Raw genomic sequence first — 27,776 nt, 5'->3', positions numbered from 1 at the left:
ACACACTGTATAGTTCGATGTTTTTTTCGATTTAAATACTTGCTACCATTAAACCAAAACATTATTTCAGTGGTTGTGTAATGAAAATAAAAAAGAAACAAAATAATGTTGAAAATAAGCTGACATATTCCTTTATTAAATGCGAGCGCAAATATGTTTTTACCCGCGTTACCATACACGAATAGCACTTTGTGATAGCGCTTAGGGGTTACGACTGAAACGAAATGATTTACAGTTTTGGATGTTTTATTATTTTGATATTGACATCGTCTTCTTTTGAGAGTAAATCCCTTAAATTATATTTTATATATGACATGAAAATAAATATTTTGATTATTTGGGATTTTTTTCACCCACAGATATTTTTGTTGTTCCAATGTGGAAATAAATAAATAAAAACTTTATTTTTTGTTGTTCCAATGTGGAAATAAATAAATAAAAACTTAATTTTTTGTTATTCCAATGTGGAAATAAATAAATAAAAACTTTATTTATTCTTTCTAAACCTTCTCTTTCTAAATACAAATTTGGAAAGGAACACAGATATTATTTATTGTAGTTTACAAGTCGAACTGCGCAACCCCTACACTAAGAATACTAATTGTGTTGTAGGGATGACTTAAATTCTTAGGATACATACAAAATAATATAGATATAAAGCAAAGACAAATATATAGGATACATACAAAATAATATAGATATAAAGCAAAGACAAATATAATTCATTACTGGTACCTACTTATTCTAGTACTGTTAATCGAACTACAACCTCTGAAGTCTAAAAGATATTTCCAATAATAATCGTTGTTTAAGAGTAACTTACAAGAAGTAAAGACGTAATTATTAATTACGTCTTTACTTCTTGTAATTTCAGAGAGAAGGTTACTTAAATAAAAAGAGAAGGTTTAACGTAAGAAGCTAATATATTTTTAACTATAATAATTACCTACTTTAATATTTACAAGAATAAGTACAGAGATAAAATGGAATGGGAAAATAACATTATATTTTCACTTTGGAAGTGCTCCGAAACAAAAATGTAGCGATTCTAAGAGCTGCGAGCAAACCTTAAAAAGTTTTCAACATGAAAGTTTAAAAGTGATCCATCCAGTGGGGGCGCGTTGCTAGGCAACGCCCCCTTGCCGCAAATCTCGGTCGGATGCCAGAAAACCTACTACTTAAGGCTGTATACGAGTCAATATTTCATGTAAACAACACTATTTAATAGTTTAAAGGCTGTTTCACAAATCTTTGTAAAAGTTTTAAAGGTTTTGCAAAAAATAATAACTCTTCAGTTAATCCATATTCAGGATATTGCATACGTAAAAAACAGATAATTATTTATTGGCTCGTTACATATGGTTCTGTATAACACTTTAAAACGTAACTTAAAAAGTAAATGCCGTACGTCAATTAGTTAAACGCATTCACAACAAAACCTTAACTCGCTGCAGTGACAAGACAAAAGGAACGTCCTGAGTCGTCAATTAGTATGCAAATGTAAGAAAACGACCATTAGCTCCACGCAGTATCGATCCTCATACGCGCACATACGACCGATCACTTTCGACCTTATTATCTTAACCATAAGGTCGAAATATCACACCTCCGCTGGCGATTGTACCTCCATCTCGCTCTATCACCACAACAGATCGCTATAAACATAAACATTTTTATCTTTAACGTGACAAGGAAAAGAACGTCCGTTGCGAAATAAGCCTTGTTTTACTTCTATCAAGTCTGTCTTTTGAATGGATGTTTCTAAGCTCTTTAAGGCTTTTTTACATGGGGGGTTGTGTCAGAAAATTCTGTTCCTGCCTTTAAAGAGATAAAGATCTGTTTCAGCGCTGCTGTAAAAGAAAATGAGTTGGTAAAAGAATGTTATTGGCTAATTGTCTGTTTAGATGCACGGCTTTTTCATTTATTTAAGCTCTAGATATATCACAGATATCTTATTTCTATATTGGCCTTTATACCAGATATTATAATATCGTAATATTATAATCATAATACATAAAAAATTAAAGTATTTGTAATATATTAAGAATTCTACAGGCATGTTATTATAGATTTCCTTAAATAATTAAAATTTAAAATTAACTCAATTAAAAGCTGTTAATAAATAAGAAAACTTCATACACAGATCCTTCAAGTATAGGTATAGCTGTTTTACTTAATTCTTGCTTTACTACATAAAGACTAGACCTCACTATTCACTAACCATGCGTAACTACACTCTAGTAAACAGCGACATGTCACATGCGACATATTATTTGTATTTCATGAGCTAAACTGCATTACGCGGCAGCCGAACTACGCGACAAAGCGTTTCAGTACAATGGTCTATGGCAGCTGTGATTATCAACCTGTGGATCGCGAATTTTTTGGAGGCGGTCGCTAAAAGTCGAGAGAACTATTTCAGTAAAAAAAAACAATAAAGATTAAAAAATATTAATTATACAGCGTGTTAGTGTAAACACCGTTATCCTTGAAACCATCAAATGAGCCCGTCAAAATTAACAACTTTTTCTATGAGAACAATGCTGGGAACTCAAAAAAAGGCCGTCCTCATACCCATACGGATGCCCGGATCGGCCATTTGTATGGGTATGAAGAGGAATTTTTTGAGTTCCCAGCATTGTTCTCATAGACAAAGTTGTTCATTTTGACGGGCTCATTTGATGGTTTCAAGGATAACGGTGTTTACACTAACATTTTGTATATAATATTAAGAGCTCACCTGACTCTAAAAATCAAACATCGTCCTCTCTTCACACTCACGCCCGTATTTCATATGCTAGGTGAAAAAGGACGGCGCGTAATCATCGCCGAGTTAGTTTTACTTGAATAAAAGACGAACTATAATGATTATGAAAAAAGTGTTTTGAGCAAATTTAGGTTTTATCAATACCTTTTTAGATATTAAAAAATATTAAAGAAAAGACAGCAAACTTCGAAGATCCAAGCAAAAATGTGTCTAAAACAAGGTTTTTTGTAAAAAAGAAACTATCGAGCATTTTTTGAGTAATCGTGTTTTCGTCTTGAGCATTTAATCTTTATGAACTGAAGTTACTTGTGTCAAAAAATCAGTTTTCTAGACCTTACAGATTTTGAGATCTAGGTTAAAGTATGTAGGCAAGTAAGGGTCATATGGGCTCTTAAGTATGATAATTTTAGGAAAATATATTCATAAACATAGGTACACACTAGATAAAAAAGCAAAACGGGGTCACGTAATATTTTTTATACCAGCGGGGTCGCTTCATACAAATGTTGAAAAACATTATTCTATGGTACAAAGTGTTGCTGTTACACGTAGTGCGGTCAAGCCCTCAGGTCAAGTCTTTACAATATTCTCTAAGATTCCAAATAAAATCACATTTCTAGCATCGAACGCCATCTACATTTTAACTTTGTAACTTTGTCTAAGAAAGTAAAAGCCATGCGCAAAGTCTTGCAAAGGAAATTAATCCCTAAGTCCGAGTAATAGAGTTCAAAATGATTGTGAGTAACCACGCATGCGCCACACCATCGATTTTCTGTCATTAGTCAAAACACAGAAGACGATAAACAAAAATGTATTTTTAGAAATAAACAAAAATAGTGTAATGTGTGAGAAATGAGATTACAAGGTAGGAATATGATTGTATTACTTAGTCTTAAAAAAGTTGTATGAGCTTGTAGATACTTCTAATGTTGTTATTGTAAAGACTATATTTTTTAGGTTAGTTACATATTAATTGTTTTGTAAATAAGAAATTCAATAAATTAATGCTATTCGTGTTTTGTTTAATACTAGAAAAGTTATGTTTATAAAAAAGTTTTACCGTTTTTGTTATATTTTAGAGTGTTTCTGCGCTGCGCTGGAGCGTCCGTGACCTAATGGGTAGACCTTCGGTTCACTCCTAGAGGGTGCAGGTTCGAACCCTGGTGGAGGCGTGTACCTATGAGACTGATCTCAAGTACATAATACGGACGCTCGTACGGTGAAGGAAAACATCGTGAGGAAACCCGCACATAGTTGGTCCCAGACGTATTGACTAGTTCCTTCCTCTGGACTAGGCCGACTATGATGCGAGAATGCCGTATGCGCTTGTCAACCATACGGACATTTAAAAATCTTGTCCCAGGCACTACAGTATTTGAGGAGTGGTTACTTCGCTCTGAAAAATACTGTATAAATCATCCACAACGGATGTAAAGGCCTAGTTTTTTCTGCGCTGAAAATCTGAAATTTTACGCGCTTGCTACGAGCGTAGACGTTCGTAGCTTCGTAGCAATTTCGTAGCACCTTACATTATTATTAAAAGGATAGTAGTTAGTACCTTTATAAAGGTAGCCTTTAGAATTGAGCGTCTATAGCGTCAATGACGCCGCGACTGTGAAAAATGTATGGTTTGGGACCGAGCACAGCGACACGCGGAGAGAGAGAGACGCTCGCTTTGAAAGTCCAACTTAACTTGTTTTTAAGAAATGTATTTCTGTAAAGTATAGTGACTGAATAATCATAAATATTAAATTATTATTTTAAAGTACATGTAACTTTCTCAAAGTAGATCATATTAGACTAGCTCCTATCCTACTTATAATAATTTACAAAGATTATTCAAATCAAAATAAAACAATATAAGATTTGTAAGCCATGGTCGGTGGATAAAGGTATTTGCGTGCAGCGAGCATTGTGATCGCGGGATTATAGTGTTAGATGGTGTTAATACGAGGGGCGGGCGAGCAGGGGGGGTACACGGCTGGATGAAGTGCCGAGCGTGTTCGCCAACTTGTTGTGATAGCATGTTTTATTATTCTCGCGATTGGGGTAATGTGTTTAGAGTTACTTAGTTCAGAAATTCTGAGAGACAACTCTCCGAAATAATTTTTTTTTGCTAATAATATTATTTTACTGTTTTGTGTGTTGTTACTTAATTTTTGTCTAGGTTTTAAATAGGATCAAGTTAAAAACAAACATAGAAAGTTGCGTATGTGTGTTTTTGTGTATTATATTTTATTCATTCATGCAAAAACTTGACCAAATTCAATCTTATGGAAGTGTGTGTATATAAGGAGTGATTTTGATTTAATAGAAACAAATTAAAATTATTAGAAAATTTTCCGTGGAATATTACTGTATTTATAAGCTTCTTAAATATGCTGCCCCTTGTAAACGCATATAAAATATATAATCTCGGCTCTCCATCCCCGTCGTCCGTGTGTATCGCTCGGACACCGCGACATACGCACACTTGTCCCACCGTATAATTTGTCCTCCATTACGTAACAAAGTGGGGTCCGATTAAACACCGGCTCGTCTTTCCACAACTGTTCGCTACAAAAATAGGGCGGGCGCATACATTATTCATGCTCGTCATACGAGAGGGCCGTGCACCTGTATGCAAGTGTATCATTGTTGAGATATTTCAATCGGATCATTGTGGTAGGTGAAATGTGGTTTACTCGAGTGATTATTCAACGAAGGAATATTTTGTTTTTATTTGAATTTATGTTTCCATTTTCGTAAAAGATACAAAATAAAAGTGATGTTATGTATTTTTAACCTAATCTCATGGTAAAGTTTTCGCTCGCTGATTATAGCGAATAATATACACTTTACGGGCGGTAGAAACAGGAGAATCGCATACAAAATAGTTATTCTATTTAAAGATAAATAAATTCTCCTGTTTGTTGAAATATAAGAAATTAATTTGTTGAAAGATTGCCACGACAATAGCTACAAAGCTGTCTTGTTGCAAGTTCTTTGTCGATCACAGGCGAAAATGCCTTTCTGAACGTTCGTCATCGTCGAAATTGGTCCATAATAATAAGCTAACGTAAAGAAGCAATGGAACTAATTTCTCAAAATAGTAGTCTCAAAATATTATCAGATAAAACATGGATAAAACAGTCTTATTATAGACCAACGAAAATCCTCACATAAATCTATTGACCGTTTGGGTCAATGGCGCGTCACGTCAAATTTCAATTAATGTCAAATGAAACGGGCACACTCGTGAAATGAGGTGTGAATATTGCGTCTCGGCGGGGTATGGGGTTCGACCCCATGTGGACCCCATGCGGACCCCATGGGGCGGGATCCCATCTGTCCGTCCTCACCCTTTATTTTGCGACAATGCTCAAATTACACTCAGGTAGTGTTGATTTGCAATATTGTTTTATTTCTTGTAGTGTCATAATGACACTATTAAAATTTTTGATGAGTAGTGTACTTCATTTAGGTTCAGACGAGTTATTGTTACTTACTGTAACTATTGTTACTTACTGTAACTTTATTTTGGGTAATGTTTACATGCGATTTCGATTTGATTAGCTTGTTATTCAAAAAAGCCTAATGATAATAATATTTTATCACCGTATAGCACCGAAAGTCAGTTTCTGGAAAAGCTGTTTGCATCTACTATTCTACGCATAAAATAGTATTCATATCTACATTTTTTTTAATGTAATTCTTCTATCCCTGCTTGTAAGTCAATAACTCTATTTGAACCAAAAATTAAATCAATCCAGCATATTATTTCCCTGTACCCTGTTCCAGCATGTCTGGTTGTCCTGTTGAGTGGTGTATCGTGGTGCATGCGGCGCGGCCCGCACCACCCCCACGGCCAGAAGCCGGTGGACCACCACCACCACCACTACCGTCCGCGCGGCCACTCGCTCACCGGTGACTCGCAGCTGCTGCACGACGTCAAGTGAGTGAATGAGTGAGTGAGTAAGTGAGTGAGTGTGTGGTGTTGGTACTGTTTAGTCTAATTACTTTTTTTCAATTTGCCCTGAGATAATATTTAGAAGAAAATCTTACTAACAGGTTTTGCCTCTTTCTTTTTAAAGACATATCGAAGAAGACTCCCAGGTGTTATCAGCGGAGGCGCTGGAGAAGATGACTCCGGAAGAGCTGGAGTTCCACTACTTCTCCGCGCACGACTTCGACAGGAACTCCAAGTTAGATGGACTTGAGTTGCTGAAGGTAATGCTGGCTTCTCACGGCGCGTAAAATCACGAGCCGCGCCGCGCCAGTTCGAGCCACGCGCCGTGTGAAGGGGGTGGCTCGAGTAGGAGCGTCCGTCCGTGAGAAGCTAGCATAATGTCTAAGGTTATTTAGTAATTTTTATGAGGAACTAGCATCTGTTTGCGGCTCCGTTCATAAAAAAAGTATTTCAAGTGTTAAGAGCCAAACCACTGCCCTACTAAATGAAAAACTGATAAGTAAAGTATTTTATAATTATTCAGCTGAACAGATTTTACATACAAACTTTACTTTCCATTCTTAAAGAAACAATCCAATTAAAACATAATATATAATAATACTACCATTACAAGTATTGCACTTTGAGTCTTAATTTTGTGATATTTTCAGGCTGTATATCATACGCTGGAGCACGAAGGAGCAGACCCCGATGCTGATCAGTCCATCGAGCCAGAAGCGAACGATTTAGAATCTTATATTGGTAAATATAAATTAACAAGTAGTAAGTAAGTCAATCTGTCAATTAGAAAGTTGATATTTTACTCTTCATAATCGAGTTGAACGACGCCAAAAAAAAAGGATGATTTTGGTAGTTATGTGTATGTTTGTTTCACCTTAGCGTTTAAGCCTACCTAATCTTAAAGCATAGGGCTATCCCCAAATCTATTGTTGCTTATTATATCCGTTAAAAACGGCAATCAAATTTGAAAAATCTTTAGATTCGCCTCCCTAAGTTTGACTATACAATTCATTTGAATTGTATAGTCAAACTTAGGGAGGCGAATCTAAAGATTTTTCAAGTTTGATTGCCGTTTTTAACTAACTTATAACCTGAATGAATCCCAATCAAATATGATACAGTATTATAGTACTGTGGCACACAAACTGTTGAACTTGAAGTATTTACTTTAATTTATTAACATTTGGCTAGTCTTATCAGTGGCGGCCTTACCCATTGCGAGGCCCCGGGTTGAAGGTCTTTGCGAGGCCCTTTGTCTTCCAGAAAAACACTTCGCAAGGCCCTTGCAACAGCGAGGCCCCGGCGATTGCCCTGTTGGCCACCCACTACTGAGTCTTACTTTCAACATTCGCTTCTTTCAGCTATGGTGGATCGAACTCTGGAGTCAGACGACGCAGACAGCGATGGGTATGTGTCGTACGCCGAGTACAGGGCCGCCAGACTGGAGAGCAACAGGACACCGAGAGTTGTGGCGACGCGCTCCTAGGTGAGGTCAGTTCATATTGCTCCTATTTAGGGTTCTTATAGACAAACAGTGCAATTCGTCTGTAAGAGCGCTTACTAATTTCTGACACTAGCCATTGTATTAAAAAATACCACAAGTTGCTGCAGGAATTAAGCATACATAATATAGGAAATAAAAAACTCTAAAGCAGCCTTAAAGTTTAAATGCATTTTCCATAAAAAACGACATTTTCCTAAACGTGGGAACACTCGAATAAACATGATACAGACATTTTTGGGTTGTTAATTACGTACTATTTTAATTTAAAAGTAAATCAACTAAAACGCTGGATTTTTTTTAAATAATCTATTAATATTATCTTACATTTTAATTTTGGTAAAGCTATCATGACAATTTATGTAAATTTATCTTATCTAGACAGCGAAAAGTAAGTTACCAAATTTAAACAACATTATGCCACGAAGATTATATAACAATTATCTTTATCTATATATATAAAACTCAAAGGTGACTGACTAACATGGTGATCTATCAACGCACAGCCCAAACCACTGGACCGATCGAGCTGAAATTTGGCATGCAGGTAGATATTATGACGTAGGCATCCGCTAAGAAAGGATTTTGATCAATTCCACCTCCAAGGGGTTAAAATACGGGAGGAAAGTACGGGAGTGAATATAATACTTATTAACGCGAGCGAAGGCGCGGGCAAAAGCTCGTTTTGTTCTAAATTCAAGCCTCCATAGCTAAGATACGCGCACATTATGACTTGTTGCCACCGAGTAGCTCGCATTTTCTTTACATTTTTAGCAAACGATAGGTCGTTATAATAGAAATTGGTAGCCGTCATAACGTACTGAAATGAAATGAAAAAAGTACTTCAATCGGTTAAGTTTTGGAGAAGGAATCAGGGGACAACGAATCGTTGATTTTCTGCAGTTGTCTCTATCGCGTTCTGCGGTATAGGCTTGAGGTAAGGGAGACAGCTATAGATATAACACGTACTTTTTTTCATTTCTCTAGCCCCTGGTGTATCCTCTTAAATGTGATCTGTCCGCTGGTTTTGACATAACGTGACCAAGCTACGTAGGTCCCTCATCTGCCTAGGAATCAATTTCCTCGATGATACATATACGAGTATATCTTATAATAACAATAATTAAACTACAATAGGTAACATTTCAGATCAAACACATCGGAATCGTTTCTCGCAGTTCTCGTGCTGTTCGCCGAGCGCGGCCGCATGCCGGATGCCGGTGGACACGTCCTCGTACTCCTGAAGGTCTATACTGTTCCTGTGAGATAAGATATAGTATTAGTTTTGAAGTGAACCCTGATGTAGCCGCAACGCATGCAGCGTGATTTTATTATGTACTATCAGAGAAGTTAATTCTTAGGCAGATGCCGGGCCTATGTTATTTGCTCGCGTTAATGTCTATTAGCTTTGTTCACACTGTGCCTTTTTCTGTTCGTCAAGGGCATGCGTTATAGCGCAGTCAATAGCGAACGTGAGGCATGCCCGCGACGCATGCCCTCTGACCGTATCCAAAACTTAAAAAATGACAATATTGGCGTTGCGTTCCTTGACGTATTCAATTATTGAATGCGCCAATATGAAAGTTGATGACGAAAATTGAAGATGCAAGTGTGGACATAGCCAATCAGTATAAGTTGTGATCTCTCTGGGTTTGACATACAACGACCAAACTACGTAGGTCCGCCATCTGCAGATGAATCAACTTCATTGATAGTACTTTTAGTAATAAAATTAAACTCATTTTGGAGTGGATCCACAATATGTAGCCTTTAGGTTTACATTATTCAGTGTTTCAATCCAGCACTAGTTCCTGCTGGAACGATGTAAACGGGCACTAGAATGCACCTGATTGCAATTCAGTGCCAGATTGGATTAATGTAAGGCCAGTTTACATTAATCCAATTAATTATTACGTACTGTCGTGGACCTAGATTATATTATGATCGAGTTTCTTTACCACTTCGAGAATCTTTACTAAATAGCTAATGTTACATAGAGGGTTTATTTTACATTACCTATATAATATTCATTATTGTTTAAATGATAATTTACCGTATTTTGAAGCCGGCCTAAATAAAACTATACTAATTGTGTTTCAGATACTTAGAATAAATTATAAGTTATATTATTCATTGCATTTTCAATCAAAATAACCTAATTCTGCCAAGTCGAATAGTCGGGGTCAGATTCAAGTCACAATAACCACCAAGACGGGTCATTTTTTCAGTATGAGCAAGAAGGTCTAAAAGATGTAATTTGTTTTTTATTGAGTGGTGTTGACTTGTAGGTTTTCTTTCAAGTTAGACCTTCTTACATCTGGAGTAGCATAATCCTCTTCAGCAGCATACACCGAGGCCTGATGTTTGAAGTAGTGTAGTCGACAGAACCTTGAACTCACCCCTGAAACAGTTTATAGTCCTGGTGCGGCTTGATGCAGGACAGGCGGTAGACCCTGATTCTTACCCCTGGAACAGCTTAGTCCCCTGTAGCAGCAGATCAGCCCCAGCAGCATACACGAAAGCCTGGTGCGGCTTGAGACAGGACAGGCGATAGACCTTGATTCTTACCCCTGGAACAGCTTAGCCCCCTGCAGCAGAAGATCAGCCCCAGCAGCATACACCGAGGCCTGGTGCGGTTTGATGCAGGACAGGCGGTATACTCTGACACTTACCCTTGGAACAGCTTAGTCCCCTGCAGCAGCAGCTCAGCCTCAGCAGCATACACCGAGGCCTGGTGCGGCTTGAGACAGGACAGGTGGTAGACTCTGATACTCACCCCTGGAACAGCTTAGTCCCCTGCATCAGCAGCTCTGCCCCAGCAGCATACACCGAGGCCTGGTGCGGCTTGAGACAGGACAGGCGGTAGACCCTGATACTTACCCCTGGAACAGCTTAGTCCCCTGCAGTAGCAGCTCAGCCCCAGCAGCATACACGGAGGCCTGGTGCGGTTTTTGACAGGACAGGCGGTAGAGGCAGCCGTAGTCGCGCGTCTGGTGGCCTATCAGGTAGCTCAGGTACAGCATAATCTCGTCTTCGCTTAGGTAGGTGGCGTTCTTGTTGTCTGTAAGGTTGTTAAAAAGGTAAATGCAAAAAAGAGGTTAAATTTTGATGATGGAAAGGAGAATGAAATAAAGTGGTCCAAATTTCCACCACTAACGAGACCCATACCTATTGACTTATTGTCCATTAAACATAGAGTAGCTTTCTTTATGAGACAAATTAAAAATAAGCTATAAGTAATAAAATAAATTAATTAAAAATCAAAAAACCCGACTGCAAAAAATGTTAACTAAAAAGAACGAAACAAGACCTAATTCTGCCGGAGGCATCGAATCCATGTTTTAATTGATACGACTCTTGCTTACGAGTTTCATGCCAGGATGAATAGAAGGTTACATAGAAAAATGTAGAAGAAGAAAGTGGACCACAAAATGCAGTCGGAGGCATGTTGCACCAAGTTTAACATTAATTCATAAATCATAAAATATTATGCCTCCGACTGCATTTTGAAGTCCACTTTCTTCTTCTACATTTTTCTATGTAACCTTCTATTCATCCTGACAAATCCGTTTAGCGGTTCTGGAGATACACGGTAATAAAGAATATTACAAACATACAAGATACGCGCCAAACACATAAATCCTGGCAGTCGGGTAAAAAGTTATGACCATAATATTATGAAAAAAAATTTTTTTTCAGTGAAAATATTTCAGTGAAAATCATGTGAAAACCTAATAGGAAATGCCAAGCGGCATGACATAACATGGATTGAGTAGTAGTTAAAAAGTGCAATCGATCTTGACTCTATTTTGAGGAATAAAATAGTAGAAAACTTGATCATTCCGTCTTAATCCAGACTTTCATACTACTGTAAACTGTAACATAAGAATTTAGAGTAGAATTTTTAAAGTAAGTCACTACAATACTTCTACTGACTTCTTACCTTGTGTGGCACAGTAATTGCTGCGAGATACATACCATCTTTTAAATATAAAACCCGAGTAGTCAAAGTCGTGCTGAACATTAAATATCTGTGATTTATCTGGTTTACAAATCACCCATTAATACCCCGCACCTTGATTAACCCTTCAGAAAAAACTTTACTTAACCCAAAACCGCTGGTCATTTGGAGTTGATGGTCAGATAATCCCCTGCCAATAGGATTAAAGCTTGGACAGGACAAATGCATCACATACATTGGATTTGGGCACCCTAATGGATACATCAAGGTGTTGATAAAGCAAAATAATCCTTCTTACGTCAAGGTAAGGTATAAAATTCTGATTGTCATCAGTGGTCATCTGAGAGGCAGATGGGATACTTCCTACATCTTTTTTAAGCTAATTATTTATTAACGGGTTGTTGGAAATTCTATGAAGTAGCGAATTTAAAGTAGGCACTTAATGACATAATGTGAATTGGTAAGTATCAAAGTTTATAAAATATTCTCGCACAAAAATTTTTACTTCATAAACAGAGCACAAAAATAAATCTATCTTCTTCGTTACTACAATTCTTCTCCTTCGTTACTACAATCATATTGCATACCTACATTTAGTCTACTCGCGTTAAGTAAGTACTTTAAGAGAAATTGACATATATGGCGGACCTACTTATTTTCGTCGAGTTATAGACTCAACATAACCCGACCAAACAAAGTAGGTCGACTATATGCCTATGAATCAGTTTCTCTGGTGGTACATAATGAATCATGCGCAAAGCTAATTTTGACCATTGGATATTAATTTTAGTAACGACCATGGCCTATGGAAGGCCACGTTCCTTTGAAGGCCAACTATTAAAAAGTCATAGTTATCGTCATGGTGAGACATAATATTATTCCTGCTACACACTTAGATCCATCAAATTTAGGCTGGTTTTATCGTTAAGAGGAGTTCACACCGCCCTTTGTTCCATACAAACGTTGTCCCCTGTTTCCTCCCTGGATAATGCTAGTAGAGTTATAATTTTTTTCCTGAATATCTACGGCCACTGATACAATGTCCCTATGTTTTCTTTTTTTTTCATAATTTAATTATCAAAAAAATGACCAGATTTTCCGCTGTGTTCAAACATCCAGAAAACAGATTTGGCTAGATTACACAAAAAAAAAAACATAAGAACACAGCTCAAGCCTTTCTTTAATCTTTAATGAAAAATGTACTTAAATCGGTTAAGTTTTGGAGAAGGAATCAGGGGACAACGAATCGTTGATTTTCTGCAGTTGTCTCTATCGCGTTCTGCGGTATAGGCTTGAGGTGAGGGAGACAGCTATAGATATTACACATGTATTACACGAACTTTTTTTTCATTTCTCTAGCCCCTGGTGTATTCTCTTAAGCGTTTCGGCAGCGCCGTTGGAGCGCGCGCGTTCGAATATGTATGGGGGTAGTAGTATCGTTTTAGTCGAGCGCGCTGCAGAAGATATATTATAAGTACTAGTACTTATATCCCAATGAGAAAAATTTTAATCTTTTTAACGTACCGTCTAAACTTCTTCCATAGTGATGCCCTCCTTTCCAAGCTCCGGCGCCGAAGAAACCGGCCGCCAGAACCAACGCCTTCAACACGATCAGTATCACCAGATTGGTCAGGTTTAAACTCAGTACCTGCGGAGAAAGGATTATTTATAAATAAAAATAGAAATAACGAATACGGAAGTTTCAAAGAAAGTGCGTAAAAGCGACACCGATTAATTTTGCATCAAAAGTTAGCTGATATAATGATATCAAAAGATTTTTAAGATTAATAAAACGCAAATAAAACAGTGTCTTTTAAATTGTAAGTAAATACAGTATTGCTTAAAAGGTATAGTAAGAAGCTACTTAGACTTGTCTAAAGCACAAAAAAACTGTACAACAAAGTAATAAGTAATTACATAATAATTAGCTGTCCCGGCAGACGTTTCTTTGCCATATAAAGTATTTCGCCCATATTATTTTATTGAAGTGACTAAATAAGTATGTCACCATGGCAACATCCATCGCCATCCCGTCGCACAAACAATGGTCGCCGTCAGTCTCGAGTTGTAATAATTTACTATTATTTATTCAACAAATGCACTTATCGATATAAAAAGTAGCCAGTAGCCGATTCTCAGACCTACTGAATATGCATATAAAATTTGGTTAAAATCAGTAAAGCCGTTTCGGAGGAGTACGCGGTCTAACATGGTGACACGAGAATTTTATATATAAGATATAGCATATATAACAAAATTTATTCTAGTAACGACTTGATACAGTTTACCTTCCTGTGTTATACTTATAACAATGAACCCACTATTCTTTGACAAGCTTAACACTTAAAATTCCAGGCACCTTAACTGACTCATACACTTATCAAAGGGTTATAGTTGTCGAAGGGTTACAATTAGTCATGCAGTGCGAATATACAGTGTACCAACCTGTGAGATGCAGTTAAAACCAACCTGGCTGCTGCCCGTCGACCTGGCCAGGTAGTCCTTGGCCAGACTCGACATCACCTGACCTCCCGTACTCGACAGGAAGCTGCCCGCGGAATCCATGAACGAGGAACGATACTGCGTATCATTCGTCTCATTATATTCATTATAAGCTGCCGGTTTTTCCTTTGGAAGTAGAACACTGCTGTCGTAAGTCTTCGGGTACATTTTCTTCGCATACTGCGGGGAAGAGTAAGCCCCGCTATGTTCAGCGGTGGTCAGTTGGATGCAGATAATGACGATGATGAAGGGAACCATGTTGGAGCACTGCTGGATGACAACTGAGGAAGCAGGTAGCTGACGCTAGGATATATTGTGTCTTATCTTCGCCTTTGTTTCCACGGTCGGCGACATTCCTTAATACTGCCATTGTCTCTTTAAAGTGCTCGTTTCAAAGATCTTCAAGCATTATTTAGGGCATCGATCGAAAGTGAATCTTTTTGTTTTGTAGAGGCCAATTTGGCAGGTAATTTTAAAGGTAAATATTGTGAATGTCGAAGATTGAAATAGAATAATGGAGTCCATAGTTATTAGCATAGCATAGTTATTGTGCTCCTCTCAGGTTTGTATATTTTATATTTACTTACATGCTAAATATTAAAATTATGTTAAATTAAAATAAACTGGTACACGATACGTTTACAAAATAGTAACGTATAAGGTAAATTAGAATAATATCCATTATTGTTTGTCTGCTTGTTACCTCTTCGCTCTTAAACCACTGCAGTGATTTTGATAAAATTTGATATGAGGATACCTTGAGTCCTGGGAAAGAACATGAGATACTTTTTATCCCGAAAAAATTTACGATTCGCGTGTGATAAATGTATTTTTGCGCAAACGGAGTAAGTTGCTGGTGTAATCTAGTACTCTAAAATTTATTTTTAGCAGAAGCTAAACATCTAGTTTCCTTATCGTACTAATGAGTGATCTCTTCCCTGTAATTAAGACCACAATGTGAGGAACAGTGATCGTACAGCGGAACAGCAGTATTGTGGCCCACTTCCGCAACCATATAGAGATGCTCTTATAGTGGTGCAACCCGGTTATATCATATGTGACATAGTTTTTGATTGTTTACTTTTATGCGTTAAAGGCTAGATAATGCAATGGTTACTTAGTCTACCATTTGGAAGCCACAGCAAAATATCTAGACATTTCTCTGATTAATATGCCGTGAAGCTAAATCCTAAGGTCTAAATATTTTACTTTTGTAAATTACTATGAACCATTGAGCCTAAAAAGTCACCTATTGATGACTTGAAACATAGTTTTTTCTGTAAATAAAAATATGCAAATAAAATTATTGATGTCGCCAACCCTTAAACAAAAGTAACAAAGCAGATACACAAGAACTAAGTCATTTGTATTGTTCAGTAGTAGTCTGAGGGATCGAAAGTGTTATTGTCATAAAATCACCTCAATTTTCTCTATCTATCGGAAAAATAGAGTAAGTTCGATGCACCGTAGGACAGTAATAGAGTGCCTCCGTAAGGGAAAATTTCGTGAAAAATGTTGATGTTAAGTCGAGCAGAGATAGCCGTTCAACTTAAACTCATAAATTTTAATAAAATGGTTTTGCTTGAAAACGAAACGAAAACTAGACTTATAACTCGCTTAAAAAAGCTCGGCTTTGGTTTGTTTTATATAAAGTGATTAAAAATACCTCATACCATACTCTACACAAAAACATACAAGTTTCATAGCAAGAGCAACACGTCGATAGTCTAATTCTAAGGTAATTTTATGCTTGCTACTTTTGATGATTGTTACTTGTTATTTAGGTCCATTAGGTTAATGCAGCGCTGCATCACATATTGTAAAGTTATTTTAAATTGTGATCTGATGCCTAGATACTCTTCAAAAAACTACGAGTATTTTATATATAGGTATAGGCTTACTATGAGTAAATCTGGTCCCTCAAATCCGTCTGTGTTACAAAACGTTTAAGCGCTCCACTTGCTATGTGTGACATGTGACATAACATCTCCGTACCATTTCCATGCTGTTAGTCGTCATGGTGGTCCACATTAGGCCATAGTGCCATTTTGCAATCGCCCGATATTAATAATTACTTGGCAGGTATTCCTAGGCAGCTGACGGACCTACGTCATTTGGTCAGACTATGTCAATTTAATGTTAGTTTTGATAATATGTTGGCTGGGTTTGACATAACGCGACCAATTTACATAGGTCCACCATCTGCCTAGGAATCAACTTCTCTAAAAGGACTTTATACCGGGCAATAGAGACGTAAGCTGATAAGTGATAAGCTATAATAATTAGTCGCTTATTAGTCGATTGTGCAATACTACTTTCAGTAAAATATTAATATTATGTTCTTTGAACACATTGTATTAAGTTTAGTTTAAGAGTCATCTACCGGAGATAATCGGAACTAAATACCACAGTGTATTTCAACTTGTAAGCTGACAGTGAATTTTGTGTCATGGTTGTCATGCTCTGTAAACGAGCTTAGTTCATAATATTGTGCTTTGCAGATAGATGTCGCTTTTAAGTTTTGTTTATATTAGGAAGTTTTATTGGAAAGTTTTTCTATGAATAGTTCAAGTTTTCTGCAGATTAGTTTTTGCTGCTACAGAAAATTATATTATTGTTTTGATTCATTATTTAAATATAGATTAACAATAAAAACAACAATCATCAACTGCTCTACTCTAGCTTCTTGCTCTACCATTTCATTTAGTTTATTGGTAGTTTTATTGATAGTAATAATAACTATTATTACTATCAATAAAACTGACGTGGGAGAGCCATGCTTCGGCATGAATAGGTCGGCTCGACCGGAGAAATACCACGGGCTCACAGACAACCGGCGTGAAACAGCGCTTGCGCTGGGTTTCGCCGAGTGAGTGAGTTTACCGGAGGCCCAATCCCCTTCCCTATCCTCTCCTATTTCCTTCCCTACCCTCTCCCTTTACCCTATTCCCACTTAAAAGGCCGGCAACGCACCTGCAGCTCTTCCGATGCTGCGAGTGTCCATGGGCGACGGAAGTTGCTTTCCATCAGGTAACCCGTTTGCTCGTTTGCCCCCTTATTTCATAAAAAATATTAACTTTAAGTTAGAGGTCCTTTAAGAACTTCATTATATACGAATAAATTCAACACTAACATTTGGATAACGATATAACTAACCTAACCTAATCTTCTGAACTCTATAGTTTTATTACGAACAACTTGTTGCTAATAAATCTTTGTAATAAAGCATGCTATTCGGTATTTAGTGGTGTATTCAAATGATATTTTCCGGTGCTGCAGCGTCCCGAGCCGTGAGAGCGCACAGTGAAATGTTTTGGTATCAAAAAGTGAAAACAGGGCCTTGACCGTCACGACCGGAGAGATGTGGAGTCGCTTACTCTATTTTTTTAGCTTTTATCGTGGGCTTGGTGCGGCGACCGAATTAAGAAATTCCGTAACGAAAAAACCTAACGTACCCCACTCCCATCGACACAGCGGTGCGGCGTTCGTTCGGTGTAGCGTTGCCAGACTTCGTCACTGTGTTTGTGTGCGTGTGACTAGACGTATGTACATTATAATTACATAAGTAGATAAAAAGGCTATGCAATAGCTTTAACGCGGCAGTCGGGGTCTGCGGTGCCAAAAGTATTTTTTTATTTTAAGTATTTGTTTATTTTAGAGAAAAGCACTAGCTGGTCCTAAAATTAAACGTGAAAGAGTGTTAAAATGGGTAGGTAGATGCATCGAGATAATGCATTTTTTTATTTCCTTTTTGTAATACTTAATGAGGTTTATTAAAAAAAACGCCATCTATTGACGCCCAGGAATACGTCGGTTTATTCTTAAAAAACGCCATCTAGTTGAAGCACAGGAATACTATCAACGCCCTCTGCCCCTACCATGAATATACTAATAAAAAAGTGTCGATGTCAAAATATATCGTTCTGTCTAGCTAACCTATCCAGCCTTTACGCCGAACGCACCGAACGCCGAAAAACGCCGAACTCCAAAAAAAACAGTGTAGAGCTTACAAGAGAAAGATGAATTGATGAGTTCCATAAAAAATTATTAATATGTGGAAATTGTGTTCTTAATCGAAGGAAAAGGAAATTAGTGTACTAGAGACTATCATGAAAAATTCAAAAAAAAAATAATTGTCTAACTAAATAAAAATAGAAGCAATGATGTCTCCATGCTCTGTTCTCGCGGATAGAGAAAAGTACAACGCTATTACGCGGTGAATACACTTTCGAACCCTATGACGCAAGTGTTCGGTAAGTGTGACGAAACTAACATTTCGGAGGTAAACAGTCTTTGTTACGGTTACGTTATTGTTTTCGCCGAAATCGTCCGTGGAGACTATAACGGTCTTACTACAAAAGATTTAAAAACTCGTTGAACAGTTGATTATCATTAACAGTTAATTAGTTGATAGTTATTGTAGAACAGAGATTGAAAAAAATTCAATACAAAATAGTCTCAAAACAACTGTTCAACAGATGTTTAATCTTTTGTGGTAAGACCGTAGGTGTTTTGTTTCGAATCTCTTGATGAACGTAAAATCTGCAAAAATAAGCCTCCGTTGGATATTAAAAATATTATATTATATTATCTACTTTAATTTTAGTAGGTTTTTATGCTTTGATAGGTCAGCTGGTTAGGTTAGGTTAGTTAGATGTTTCATGTTGATGGTTACTTAGATATTTTTAACCGACTTCCAAAAAAGAAGAGGTTAGTAGCATATGTTCGGCTGTGGATATATTTTTTTATTTTTTTTTGTATGTTCAACGATTACTCCGCCGTTTGTGAACCGATTTTCAAAATTTTTGTTTTTTTAATTCATGAAGCCCCAAGCGGCCACATCCGGCCGCGATAACAATAGATAAGCTATTGTGTCTCGTGTTTCCGCGATCGAAATGCCTTTGAATATTGATTCAATATTGAACCATTGAAATGGTACATCAAGTTATTGAACTTGATGTACCATTGAAGAAATTGATTCAAAGGCAGTTGACGGACCTACGTTATTTGGTCGAGTAATCAGGGAGAGCGACGCGAGCCCTAGTATTAATATAATCACACAACCTGAACAATTTGTGGTAAACTTTACGGAAAAAGTATTACGCCTATTGATTTGTGCTTCAACATCGTAATTTTTATTTATATGTAGATGTGTTAGCATCTGTCAGTCAAGGTTTTTTATATGTAGATGTGTCATCATCAGTCAGTCAGGTGTGACGACTGACGACGCGAGCCCTCACAAAGCTCGGCCTTTAGCCTTTATTTAATTTAATTTAATTGTACAATTAATTTGTAATGGATGGAAACGTTCAATTTCAAATGACTGTCCGCGGTTAAAGAAAATTGAATCGGCATCAAACAATGCTGGATGTAGTCAAGGATCCCTGAATATATAACATATAACTCCCTCTTTTTGGAAGTTGGTTATAAATCATAAATATGCTAAGAAGTGTATCTTATAATAACTATCGTTGATGTTGACAAATATCACCTATAAGTAATATTATTTTCTCTTAGATTTATTAGCGTTGCAGCTGCATAGAACCGATCTGTCGTCAAAGGCTTCGGCTACAATGCTTTTCAATTTTCTCGCCTTAAACCGTATTGTTGAGAACACAAGAGAAATCCTGGTGAAATCATAATAGAAATAATTGTCAACCACAGAACTAAGAGCGGGGCAGATACGGTGATCATAATAAATCTTTCACGTCAACCAAAGATGAAAGTTGTAGATATGGCGAAAGTAATTATTTTTGTGGATTCTGTGTCGAGGAATTAAAGATAAGGCTGTTTACCAAATAAAGCTTATTTGGTACACTTTCAACGTTGCTGAAATACTAATATTATAAATAGACTCCATACTAATATTATAAATGCGATAGTGTATGTCTGTCTGCTTCCTCATTACGCCCAAACCACTGAACCGATTTCGTTGAAATTTAGCATAGAGATACTTTGAGTCCCGGGAAAGGGCATAATATGATGATACTTTTTACCCAGGAAAATGTACGGTTCCCGCGCGATAAACGATTTTTGGCGCAACGGAGTTGCGGGCGTCATCTAGTTAAAAATAATTTATACCCTTACAAAACTAATTAAATTCCATGAACGTGGAAAATCTTATGAACTAATTCACCAAATCCGTGGCGATTAATCCGTTTGTCAAGAAATGGGCTTTGTTGGAATCGTTGGGAGATATTTCAAGATTCCAGATTAATTACAAGGTTGGGATCTACATTATGGATATAATTGATATCGTAGTTAAGTATATCACGCACGTCATATTTTTAATCATGGGCAATCGTAGACAAATATAATCACACGTTTGTATTTATTGCTTGTATGTATTGTCCAATCGTGCCAGGGCCTGCTGGCCAGGCTTGAGCTACAAACGCGCTCACCACTGAGCCACAGTGTCGAGGATTATTTACTGTATGAGCTAGGAGCGTTGTCTGCTCTGACTTTTGCGAAACATTCCCTACTGCTTTTATGCTTGGCTAAGAACAACTTTGACAGGACGCATCTATCAGCTCCTACTCTATGTCAACGGATCCAATCTAAAAGAGTTTTAGAAAGCATAAAGGAGTCGGCTGGCGTTAAATGACTTCTGCGAGTTAGCCGTCTCCGGATCTCGGACTGACATTTGTTTAACTCAATAAGGGTCTTAACTCTTAACGTGTATTGAATTAAAGTTTATCTCGTTAAAATCTCCCATTTTCACAGAATGAACACTACATCCTAGCATTGAATAATATTCGTTTATCATGCGGAACCGTACATTTTCCCGCGATGAACACTGTCCTATGTTCCGGAGCAAAAGTGTATTCATATAATCAAAATTTATTCAAATTAAAATTCTTTAATAAGCAATAAGCATACAATAAATAGTATAAAAGCTAGGTAGCATCACGGCGTCTAATCCCATGCTAAGTAAAAATTTGTGTTATGGCAATCAGACAACGGATGCACGCTGGACGTAACATTTTTTTTATGAAATGAGCAAACGGGTCACCTGATGGAAAGCAACTACCGTCGCCCATGGACACTTGCAACATCAGAAGAGCGTTGCCGGCCTTTTAAGAGGGAATACGCTCTCTTCTCGAAGGTGCAAGCATCATATATAACATTTTTGCTCTAGTTGTAATATATACCGACACTTTTGTTTCACGTCGTTACAACTTTTTCTGTCTAGCCCCCTTTCGCAACGCGCAATAAGGAACATCGTTCCAAAAGCGTGCAAAATATATTCGTCTTTTGAAAATAAAAATGTACGATGACAATACGAATCACTTGTATTTGTCCTTCTTCGACCGTGTAGAGATATACTCTTTATACTTCAATATAAAACGGGTCAATGAATTGTTTTTGACCCATATAACAAATGATAATGAGCATCACGCACAATCACGTCACCCACATCACGGAACAATTTTCACGTCGTGTGTAATGAAACCGTAACTAAAGTAATCTTCTTGCCCACTCAGCCTACTCTACATTTCTCGTAAAAGAAATTTTTAGTAACCACGAGCCACCTTCTTCTTATATATATAAAATTCTCGTATCACAAAGTTATTTACCGTACTCCTCCGAAACGGCTTTACTGATTTTTACCAAATTTTATATGCATATTCAGTAGGTCTGAGAATCGGCTACTGGCTACTTTTTATATTGATAAGTGCAATTGTTGAATAAATAATAGTAAATTATTACAACTCGAGACTGACGGCGACCATTGTTTGTGCGACGGGATAGCGATGGACGTTGCCATGGTGCCATACTTATTTAGTCACTTCAATAAAATAATACGGGCGAAATACTTTATATGGCAAAGAAACGCTTGCCGGGACAGCTAGTTTTAGTATATAAAACTAATATATAGCTTAATCGAGCAAAGATACAGGAAGTAATGGCTTAAAATAAAGAAAGAAAATATGTTGAGCAAAACCTACTCTAAATTTTCTGCCAATTCATCCATGTACTAATATTATAATTATACGAAAGTGTTAAGTGTGTTTGTCTGTTGGTCCGACTATAACCTTCACGCTTGAACCGCTCAACCGGTTTTGTTGAAATTTGGTACAGAGGTACATTGAGTCCCGGAAAACTTTTTGCCCCATATAAATGTACGGTTCCTGCGCGATCACCATCTTAAATATTATGTTTCCTCAATCCGTGGTTGCCTGGAAGAAATTACTAATTAGTAATAAGGCCGCCATTGTGTGTTACCTGTTACCTGTGTTTTTAAACAATGACCTTTATTTTAAGTTGTTATATTATGTGTGCACGATAAAGAATATTTATCTTATCTTATCTCCAGTAATTTTGGCGCAACGGATTTGCGAGCGTCATCTTGTTATATTACAAACATTCAAAACCATGGTGATATAAAGAAAATAAAATATATTCTAAACAAGCACTAAACGAAAAGGTCGTAGAAACCACACAACAGTTTGAGAAAGTTTGAAATGAGTGCAGAACGTTTGTTATGTAAGAGAATTGTTTATGTGAATTGCGTGCATACAATTTACCTTTCAAAATAAAGTTAAAAAATACACCGTGATTACCACTACGCTCGGTATAAAAAATTTAGTTTTTTGTACGTAATAAAATATGACGTCCGTACACGAATATCTACCGCTTTTTGGTTAAAAAGCCTGAGAAAATTAATACATTTTTAACACCCGGAAAATCCATGGAAATAAGGAACATCACTTATTAAAATATTCTTATCAAATTGCTATGTTCTTGTGTTACTACAACGCAAAGCTTTAAATCTTATAATATCTTCAAACGAGCAATATACGAGCATAGTATATAGGGGGTTTCGGGGGCGATAAATCGATCTAGCTAGGAATCATTTTTAGAAAATGTCATTTTATTCGTGTTTTATCGAATACCGAGCAAAGCTAGCTAGTCAAATAGCTAGTATTTCTTATGCAAGGAAATGTTGAGAAGCAGTTATAGCTATACAACGTGTAACAAAACTAAGTGATAATATTTTTTTTAAGGTAGGTATGAGTACCCGGTATAGCGTTCACTACGAAAGTAGCAAAGCTAAAATATAGTTTTTATTATTCGTAGCTAAAAGAGTAACTTTTTACATTTGTATGAAACTGTGGCGCTTGCCCATACAAATAAAAAAAAAACTCTTTCAGCGGTGCTACTTTCACAGTGAACTCTATACAAGGGACATATTCAAACCTTTTTTTTTTGCGCAGGGGAAACCCTTTATGGGGGTGTGCCTCAGTTAAGCTGAGGCACCCCGGGGTATGTGGGACTCCCCGCGGGAGGCGCCGGGCTTACCCACTAAAACTACCTGCGGTTTGCCTTCAGCCGTATACGAAGGGATGCCCTGGACCTGTCTAACAAGGACTCCCTCCACGCCGGCCGGACCACCCGGTCTACCTCAGAAGGGACCGGACTTCCACCAAAGTAAGGGACCGCTCCGGCAAACTGAAGGTTCCCCTCGGCGCCGGGACTAGCTAAGCCGGGCAGGTACTATACACACATTCAAACCTTAAAGTATTATCACTTAGTTTTGTTACACCCTTTATTAAACAAAGCTTTAGTTGCTACACCGCCTACACCCCACAACTCGGGAACATTAATTTACAATTTAAAATTAACCAAAAAACCAAAGGATGTTTCAAGTCACCGATATATTTTAATTTGCATTATTTTTTTAATAAACAGTAAAATCTCAAATACTCCACAGCCGTAGATTGAACCTGTCTTCAATATAATGATCTGAAGATGTCATTTGAGAAATTTTCCTTATTTACTTTCCGTTATATGGATCAAATAAACAGAAAGCTCATTAGAACATGTCTGATGGTACATGTCGGAGGTTTCATGGCCATTATCACGATGTATAACAAACTGTACATAATCTTTATACTATTTTTAAGTTAAGTACTAAGATGTAGTTCCCGGAATCCAAAGTTAAGCCTAAAAATCAGTCCTACGGTTCAAGCCTGAAATATTCACAGACTGACACCCTTTGTTATTTACAATATCAGTCTTCTCTGTTAACGCCTACGTGGTCTAGTGGTATAGAGCGCGGCTCTTGACTCTGAGGTCGTGGGTTCGATTCCCGCGTTGGAAACATATTATTTCCAAGTTTGGTTAGGACAATGCAGGCTGATCATCACCTAATTGTCTGACAAGTATTTAAAGATGATCCATGCGTCGCATGGGAATGTAAAAAGTCGGTCCTGCGCCTGATCTCTCGCCGGTCGTGTCGGTCTTCTGTCCCACTGGGTTATGCGAGTAAAGGAATAGAGAGTGCTCTTGTGTACTGCGCACACACTTGGACACTATAAAATTACTCCTGCATCATTGAAACCAGGCCAGCTACTGGCCTGGTTTCAATGAAACCGGCCACCGTCACCGAAAACCGGTGTGGGAGCTATTATTATTATTAGTCTTCTGTGTTTGTACTTATTAATCTACACTGCTTGGTCTTGCAAATAACTCTTTGAATCTTTGAAAAAAAAAGGAATCTATATCAGTCTGGCGCTCTGATGATCTGCATATTCGTTTTCCTCATTCTGCATTATAATCAAATAAAGCTTATGCTACATCATACATGCAAGCGACAGGCGACAGGTAAAAGTGTAGCAATTAGAGCGGTCTGATCGCCTGATAGCAGTAATGGGCGTGTGGAGAGAGCGGCATGCGACAGCGGGTCACGATTCTTGCTTGTGGCGCTACTGAAACTTATGGGGTTGTTTTTTTTATTAACTATTGTGTTCATTAACTGTTTAGATATAATGTTCAATATTTCCAAAGTTGAGAATTTTAAAAAGTCTAATTTAATTGTGGCGCATTTACCCTAATGTATACTTAAATGTTCTCGGACATGTAAACTAGTTGTCATTAATTACTTAGGTAGGCGTATCACTTATATAGGTTTTTATTGAGTGTACTACAAATTGTGGGATCTGTTAATTTCTAAGATCAAAGTATCTTTTACTTTTATTTATCTACAAGAGATGTTTATAAAATAAGTAAATAATATTTCATCAAACTTTATAATAACCTAACCCTTTCGAGTTTCGTGTGGAAATAAATAAACGTTTATTTCACTCGAATGCACCGGGAGAAAACCATTCCATCAGAAAGCATTAGATCGTTATACTCGTGAAAACTTTTACAATTTCTCTGTGAGAAAATCGCGAAAAACATTTTCACCTCGGGTCACGGAGATGTTGAATTGAGATTGAACAGGCAATTATGCACGAGACGTGACGCTGCAGAGAGCAGGGATTGTGCATCCACTATCAAAAGTATAACAGCGGTCGTCAATGGCCGCCGGAGCTCAGTCTAACTGCGCGACCCCGCGTGCGCACGCGATCTCGAAAGTGAAAATTATAAAACGAAAATGATAGTGCTCATACTGACTTTTTGTACACTCTGTGCGGCTAATGATTTTAACTACAATGAAAGAATAAAAACGTACCAGCTCGAAGTTCCGGGAAAGGAACCGATAACTATTATTGAAGATAAATCCAGTGATGACTTGGATAAGTTCGATTTAACCGAAGTGGAGTTATCAAAAGATGACGCTGATATTAAAGATCTTATGGACCACATAGTTTACGATAAGCGGAGGTGCTATGGGCCGTCGTGTCAGGAAGGGTTTGTCGCGAACGAAGGACCGCAAGGAGACCTGGAAGATTTTGTAGAGGATGAGGATAAATTGAAGGACTTCCATGATTTTCCAAATGAAAGGTTGCAAGCCATCGCCGCACTGGCTGCTAAATTGAAGAAACAGAAACTCAAACCTGACAGGCTGTCCATATCATCATCCGACGAGGAAGAAGACGACAGCAAAGTGTACACCTCCTGGAATCGTGTGAAAGTGAAGCAACACAAGCATCCCTACGACGATAAAGACGGATGGGTTACCCTGGAACCAGTCGCTTGGTCAACGAGTAAAATTTCAAAATGGAAACCTAACATCAAAAAGCACAAGCCGCAAACTTACTGGAATGAAGATGATGGGAACAAATATCCTGACGACGACAGATATCCTTCGCAGGGTCAAGGTAACACATATAATAATTATTATCCTCAGAAAAAGCCTATACTAACCCGTCCAGGATACATTAATAATAAGTTGCACATCCCTGAGGAATATGAGTCGGAGCTACCATCCAGACCAACTTGGACTATGAATAAGCCGCAGTCAAGTTTCCAACACTCCATGCAAAACATGCAACCTGTGCACAATATTCAATCTATGCATGACCTTCAATCCTCGTGGTCACCTGATGACAGCCGTCGTCCCTACCGACCAAACTGTGATAAAGACGAAGGTTACTCCAGCGATGACAATATATACTATGGTGCATCAGATTCCGTGGTAACTGATTCCCGACCCACCAACTATCCATACGAGTATGAGGCTCTTCACCAGCCCTTCTCCCAGAAAAGACCCCTAAGGCGACCAACGCAAGTCATTTACACTGGCACATCTGATATGGACGATGACAGATCTTCTAGGCCACCAAATGGCGACGGCCAGTGGATCCTACTATCAACCACCAAAGGTTACAAGAATAAGAAGAGACAAAGAAGTTTAAATGAGGCCGAAGATAAAGTGGACTCACCAACGCTCGTATCACATCAGGCAGTGGCTTTGACGGTCTTACCCATGGACAAATCGCACCAAAACATGACGACATCTCACGGCGGCCTCTTAGAAGTGGAAAAGAGCTTCCAGACTGTTGAAGAGTCCAAACGTGATATGGACCTGAAGAATGACCTAGAAATGGCAGCATCTCAGAACAAACCTGTGAGGCATAAGTACTATAAGAAGAAACTCATCGCTAGTAGCAATTATAAGCCTGATACCTCTACTGTTCTAGCAGCGGTAGGTGCAGGCATGGTACCAGCGGCTATGGCCATGGTAGTACCTATGATGCTGGGGAAGAGACGAAGACGAGACGTCATAACACATGAAGATTACATAAACGAGTATTTAGATAAATTACAATAGGCACACAAATAAGACTAGTTTATAATTTAATTTATTGTTAGTTTTAAGGGAGTGAATGACTGTGATTATTGTTACTAATAAACTAAAAATTGC

General features: G+C 37.6%; 3 protein-coding genes across 4 annotated transcripts; 2 read left to right on the top strand and 1 right to left on the bottom strand.

Moving 5' to 3' along the window:
* The first annotated feature begins 3,548 nt into the window (after positions 1 to 3,548).
* On the top strand, positions 3,549 to 9,645 carry LOC121734831 (multiple coagulation factor deficiency protein 2 homolog). 2 transcript variants are annotated; one of them, XM_042125457.1, is made up of 6 exons: positions 3,549 to 3,632; positions 6,548 to 6,701; positions 6,841 to 6,976; positions 7,367 to 7,457; positions 8,078 to 8,207; positions 9,367 to 9,645. In XM_042125457.1, exons 1-5 carry the CDS (start codon positions 3,620 to 3,622, stop codon positions 8,200 to 8,202), a joined length of 519 nt encoding a protein of 172 aa, XP_041981391.1. In that variant the 5' UTR covers positions 3,549 to 3,619; the 3' UTR covers positions 8,203 to 8,207; positions 9,367 to 9,645. The 2 variants fall into 2 exon arrangements, with proteins under 2 accessions (XP_041981391.1, XP_041981390.1); XM_042125456.1 differs by having other exon boundaries at positions 8,078 to 8,202; positions 9,367 to 9,644.
* On the bottom strand, positions 9,368 to 14,938 carry LOC121735009. Its single transcript, XM_042125677.1, has 4 exons — positions 14,648 to 14,938; positions 13,703 to 13,826; positions 11,098 to 11,278; positions 9,368 to 9,476 (listed from the first exon to the last, which is right to left on the bottom strand). The coding sequence occupies exons 1-4, from the start codon at positions 14,936 to 14,938 to the stop codon at positions 9,368 to 9,370; spliced, it is 705 nt and encodes a 234-aa protein (XP_041981611.1).
* An 11,079-nt stretch (positions 14,939 to 26,017) lies between these two features.
* On the top strand, positions 26,018 to 27,725 carry LOC121734828. The gene has a single exon (XM_042125452.1). The coding sequence runs from the start codon at positions 26,064 to 26,066 to the stop codon at positions 27,681 to 27,683; it is 1,620 nt and encodes a 539-aa protein (XP_041981386.1). The 5' UTR covers positions 26,018 to 26,063; the 3' UTR covers positions 27,684 to 27,725.
* The last annotated feature ends 51 nt before the right edge of the window (positions 27,726 to 27,776 follow it).

Source organism: Aricia agestis, chromosome 16, assembly GCF_905147365.1.
Source record: "Aricia agestis chromosome 16, ilAriAges1.1, whole genome shotgun sequence".
Lineage (NCBI taxonomy): Eukaryota > Metazoa > Arthropoda > Insecta > Lepidoptera > Lycaenidae > Aricia > Aricia agestis.
This window is presented reverse-complemented; position numbering and strand designations above follow the sequence as displayed.